This window comes from Alligator mississippiensis, chromosome 11 (genome assembly GCF_030867095.1).
Source record: "Alligator mississippiensis isolate rAllMis1 chromosome 11, rAllMis1, whole genome shotgun sequence".
Taxonomy (NCBI): Eukaryota; Metazoa; Chordata; order Crocodylia; family Alligatoridae; genus Alligator; species Alligator mississippiensis.
This window is the reverse complement of record NC_081834.1, coordinates 54,988,201-54,993,688: the sequence shown is the minus strand read 5'-3', so window position 1 is coordinate 54,993,688 and position 5,488 is coordinate 54,988,201. Positions and strand designations below refer to the sequence as shown.

At 56.7% G+C, this 5,488-nt stretch overlaps 1 protein-coding gene across 1 annotated transcript; it reads right to left on the bottom strand.

The window, feature by feature from the left end:
* Positions 1 to 358: 358 nt before the first annotated feature.
* Positions 359 to 5,152, bottom strand: LOC132243700 (E3 ubiquitin-protein ligase TRIM15-like). Its single transcript, XM_059714094.1, has 6 exons — positions 5,141 to 5,152; positions 4,470 to 4,700; positions 4,065 to 4,087; positions 3,330 to 3,445; positions 2,257 to 2,316; positions 359 to 1,881 (listed from the first exon to the last, which is right to left on the bottom strand). Exons 1-6 carry the CDS (start codon positions 5,150 to 5,152, stop codon positions 1,367 to 1,369), a joined length of 957 nt encoding a protein of 318 aa, XP_059570077.1. The 3' UTR covers positions 359 to 1,366.
* Between the last annotated feature and the right edge of the window lie 336 nt (positions 5,153 to 5,488).

The following is a 5,488-nucleotide window of genomic DNA, read 5'->3' as shown; positions in this document are numbered from 1 at the left end:
CCATTGGAGAGATGATGATCAAGCACCTGGTTATTTAAGCTGACACAGTTTGGCACTGGTCCATGGACAAGCCGATAGATGGGAGAAGAGAAAAGACTGAGCTGTTTCCATTACCCGGGCATGACATTACACAGGCCCACCAAGCAGAAAAGGGCTTTTGTTTATAAATCCCACAAGCAGCACCTGGATGGGCTCAGGCTCCAACACAGGCGGCCCCCCACTCCCACCCCCACCCCCAGCCCCCGCAGGGCTCTGGGCAAAGGGACCCCAGCAGCACTTGGCCCTGAGCCCCAGCACTAGTGTTAGCAAATAAAAACCTAGGATTGCGGAGTAGCCCAGGGATTGACAGGACACCTCATTCGATGAGTGACAGAAAGGCTTTATTTACTACAAGTATTTAAAATCAAGTCGACTGAGCCCAAACCAAAGCAAAGTCCAGTAATTAGCCATAAAGTGATGATTTCTCACCAAACAGGCAATGAAGCAGCGGTCTGTTTCTCTTCAACTTCTTGAATAATTCGGGCGCATCAGCAACTGGTGTCAGAGAGATTTCTCACTCTTGAAGCGCGCGCTGTTTGCTGTTTTACTGCCTTTTTCTCCCTTTAGTTTAGCATCTTCAAAGCATTATTTTGGTTGTGCAAATCAAGAGAGTCCCAAGCAATAATTGACGGGAAAAACCTGCTCATCACTGGTTATCAGAAGTTTCTAATTCGAATGAGTTACCTTCTTCGGTAAGAAGAGGTGATCCGGTTTGAAACATATCAAGAAACCGATTAACAGCCAGGAAAAACACACTGAATCAGGAGGAGACATCTATCACATACGGCGAATGTCTCTTCCTGCACATAAACACGACTTAGTCGCAAAAGAAATATTTACCATAGTAATTAATCAAGGATAGACATTTCATATGGTTACACCAGACAGCTAGGAGTCTGCCTGAAATCATCCTAAACAGAGCAAGATGAGCCAAGGAGATACTTCATTATCCCTTCTCGGATGGCCTAGCCATGAACTCACATCCTCTTGCCACATGCAGTTAGCATCCGTATTCTGTATTTTCACTTTTGTGAGCAGGCCCAAGCTTAGCACGGGTTTCAGAGTCATCGCTGGGGCGGCGTCCTCAAGGGTCCGTGCTGGTGGCCGCGCTCGACTCCCCCAGGGCCACCGAGTGCCGGGACAGATCGGTCGGTGCAACGGGATGGGCTTGTCGGTGCAGACGGCATCTTTCACTTGGGCAGCTCCCGGGGCAGAGAGGAGGGGACGGGGCGGGTAGACGGGACTCCTTGAGGGTCACAGAGAATAAGAAGCCAGAGCGGCCCATTTCCCCGCGTGGGGGGTCCGTTCCCCGGCTGTTCCCCATCACTCAATGGCACAGTGTCAGCTCGGACCAAGGCCAGAGCGAGAACCAGGGCCGGATTCTGCCCCCAGCGAAGGAGGCCGGCGGGAAGGTGAAGATCGGGGCCTTGGTGTCAGCATCGAGAAACGACACCTGCCCCCCCGCACAGTCCAGACAGACCCGCACCCTCCTGGGCGCCCGGCGCAGGGACAGGGGGGTGGGAGCAGGGGCCGTGAGAGCCCAGACCTGATCCCCACAGCGCTGCACTGCCCAGATCCCCTCCTCGGGGCTAAATCTGATCCCTCCCTTCCTCCTCACAGACTCTCTGGTGACCCCCACGGCCCAGTCCCTCTGCCACACCTCCACCTCCCAGCAGTGTCTCCCGGAGGTGAATCCCTCCCGGCCCAGCACACACTGGTTCACATCAAATCTCTCAGGATTGTCAGGCAGTTGCTGCCGTTTGTTCGTCCATCTCACACTTCTCCGATCTGCAGACAGGACGAGGTGGGGATTTGCCGTGTCCGGATCCAGAGTCACCGTCGCTGGCAGAGAGAATGGCAGCGTCAGGGCAGAGCTCAGCCCGGGGCAGACGGGCCGTTCCTCCCCCTCCCCACCAGCCCCGTCCTTCTCCGACCGTCCTGGGCCCCCGCAGCTGCCTCTGCCCTGGGCCCGGGGGCTGAGCACCGACGGCCCCGCAGCCCCTCAGCCTGGCACGGGGGAGAGCCCTGCCCCGGGGGAAAGGGAGCAGGTAGCTGCAAATCCATAGGCAAGAATAGGAAAATCCCAGCCCAGTTTCCCACGTCCCAGCGCGGGGGGGTTGGTGCTGGGCTGAGAGAGGGTTTGACTCTTGTCCAGGGACGGCCGTGGGCTCTGCTGGATCATTGTGTTAATGCCGGGACCAGCTCCCCAGTGCTTACCCTTAGTGTATGATCCCTCTGGTACCCTTTTGCCCTTCTCCAAGGTGGACGGCAGAGTCTCTGCAGGGGAAAGGGGCACAGACATTAGGCCTCCAGTGTCTGCTTCACACTTCCAGCTGGGACCTGCCTCGGTCCTGAGCCCCTGAGACGGAGCAGAGACCCCGGGGCAGCTCCTGCCCTGCTGCTGGGACGGTGGCTGCAGAAGCTGCCTCCACATCTCCCTGCTCCCCTGCAGCGCGGCCTCGTCTCCCAGGACAGGGCGGGAGGGAGCTGCAAGTGCAGGCAGAGGAGTAGGGGCAGAAATGTAACACCGCGGATCCAGGGGAGCTCAGTGCCCAGCCCATCCTGCCCCCTTAGATACTGGGGTGAGGGACTCAGTGACAGAAAGGGACAAGCAGCGGGGGTGGAGGGGGAGCCGGTGGGAAGAGGATAAGCTTCACAGCTCTCTTGTTCACTGGCGGAGGGGATAGGTAAGGGCTTGCACCAGCTGGGGAAGTCCAGGGGTCCAGACAGAGTCGCTCTCTGCTCCAGCGGCCCCTGTGGGGGTGCAGGATACCAGAGGTGCAGCTTCACCCAGGACACCCCCACCTGCCTGCTCTGCTCCCTCCCTGCTCCTCTCCTGCCCCTTGGGAGCCTTCCCCCTGCACTCCCTGGGGTCAAGCCAGCAGGATCCAAACCTGACAGCCTGCCTCATGTTTAATTTCAGGTCTCAATTTTGGTGGCCTGACATGAGGCACTGGGGCTCGCTCTGAGTGGGGCAGGGCCCCGCAGCTCCCACCACCCCGGCTGCAGGTGCCCATGCTGAGCAGCGCTGGAGCAGCAGGGGCCCTGCGGCTCTGCACCCAGGGCAAAGGGGTGCCCAGAGGAGTCCTGGTTCATCAGCGATTCACACAAAGGCAGAGAGAAGCCCTTGCCTCGTGTCTTCACTCCTGTTACCTTTGATATCAGTCCAGCACATTTAGTTTATCTCCCAATTAAAAAAAAATCTGGCTCCAAATTCAAACCAACTGCTTGTCTCTTCTTCCTCAACAAGGACACTTCCCTCTTCCCTTTCACAGCCCCCTTCTCAGTACCTTGAAACTTCTTCAAAGTCTCCTGTAGAGCTAGCGTTTGTCCAGACAACATGCTGAGTCTTGTTTCCAGCTCTGAGCAAATCCCCTCTGGCAGCTGGAACTGCTCCTTCCTGCACCTGGGAAAAACGAGTCTGTGTTATTTGATTTTCTTTTTGCAGCTCAGCTACATGGTAGAAGCATTGGGTGGATGGAGAGGGAGGGACCTGGAGACTGACTCTGTTCAAGTTCCTCAGCTGCAGGGACAGGGGCAGCACAGACAGTGGCAGTCATAGGTGACGTGTAGGAGGGCCAGCGGTGCCTGCAGGAGCTTGCCAGCTCTGCCCCACAGCCAATGCCACCCACCAGACTCGGGAGGCAACAGTTGCCCACGGGGGCAGTGGCAGCTCCCCCAGAAGGGACCGATCCCCAGCAGGGATGTTTTCTTCAGCTCCAAAATGTCCAGGACATTTCCTGGGATCAGAAAGGAGCAGAGACTTCACGGGTAGTTGGCTCAAGCTCTGGTGGCCAGGACTATTCCCCGGGGACAAGAGGGGGAAAACCCAGATTACACTTTACAGTTTTCAGGCCACCAGCGCCCAAAGCCGTCACTTCCCCAAGGAGAAGAGGGGGACGTTCATGCTTCCCACCTCAGGGACAGTCCCAGCGCTTGCTGTGCTGTGGTGCCCTGCAGGGATGTGCCCATTGCATTGTCTCCAGGACCCTTCCCTCTATGGGGAGTCAGGTGGAGCCACGTACCTGCTCAGCGTGCTCCTCATGTCCTAAAGGGAGAGACAAAGATGCAAGAGTGAGCTCAGTGCAATGCCCCACACCGGGGACCCCCTGCCCGAGGGGACGCACTTTGTCCTCAGACTCCGAGTGCCGCACACAGAGGATCTGGGGAAAGTTCAGCCCCTTTACAAGCCCTGATTTAGCGATCCCCAAGAGGTGTAATAGGGCAGCCATGCACCTTGGGCAGTGGGCATGCACAGGGCAGCAGCACCTGGGGCTGATATTCTGCATCTCCCATCACTGCCACCACGTGCCTGTCAGGGGCTGTTGCCCTTGTCGCCCCTCCTCAGTTATGCACCTGGTCCTGGCAGACCCAAGGTTTAGCCCTTTCCCTCCCCTTCACTGGGACTGCAGACATTTCATGTGCCTCACCTGCAGGAGGTCACTGGCGGCCTGCTGGCACTTCCCCTCCAGCTCCCTGATCCGGTTGGTGAGATGGGAAATCTCCTCGGAGAGTTGGGTGACAGTCTCCCCCTGACTCTTCTCAATCCTGCTCTCCACCTCTCCCAGCTTGGCCAGCACGAGTCGCTCTTGTTCCTCCAGAAACCGGCGCAGTCGCTCAAACGCAGCCACAACCTTCTGCCTCTCGGCTGCTGCCTTTTGCTGCCACGAACAGAGAGAAACCACGTCAGGGAGAGCAGCCGCTTTGGGGAGAGTCAGGGCATGGTTTGTAAGGCCCCGTGGTCCTGACTGTCCGCTGGGACCCCCGACCTCCCACCGCCTGGAGCAGAGCTGGGGGTAGCTCAGGTCTGGGGCCCTGCCTGGGATCTTTTCACTCTATTCACGTTGCAAAAGATTTTTCTGCAGCCTTGAGGGCTCAGACCTGACATAGGGGAGAAGTCGATGGCTCTCAGCGAGGAAAGCATCTGACTCATCACTTGGGATCAAGGTTTCCCCATTTAAAAATCCCAAATTCTCTGATGTAAAACCCAAAATTCATGTTTTTCCAAAATTAAAGTGAAACACTAGTATAAATATAGATATCAGTTGTACACAATGTTTTCCTGATATGTTCACAATTGTAAAGCAATTTGGAAACCTACTTGTGCCTTCATCATTATAATAAAATAAATTCTAAATACCTATCTACTTTGGCATTTGATTTTTGTTTTCTTTATCACAGCAAATCAGAGCTCCCCCTGCCTCTTTCGCTCACCAGGACATGGGTGCAGCTGCAGCTGTGTTCCCTGCTGCTTTGTGGTGCTGAGCAGCCCCCATAACCTGGTGCTCCGCACTCCCAAGGCACGGACCCCCGGCCCTGCCGGTATCCCTCACTCCCAGCCTGCAGCCTCCTGTCCCTGGCAGTGCTCCTCATTCTTGACCCACAGCCTCCCATCCCTGACAGTGCTCCCCACTCCCAACCCTCTGCCCCAGGCCTTAGCCCGCTAGTG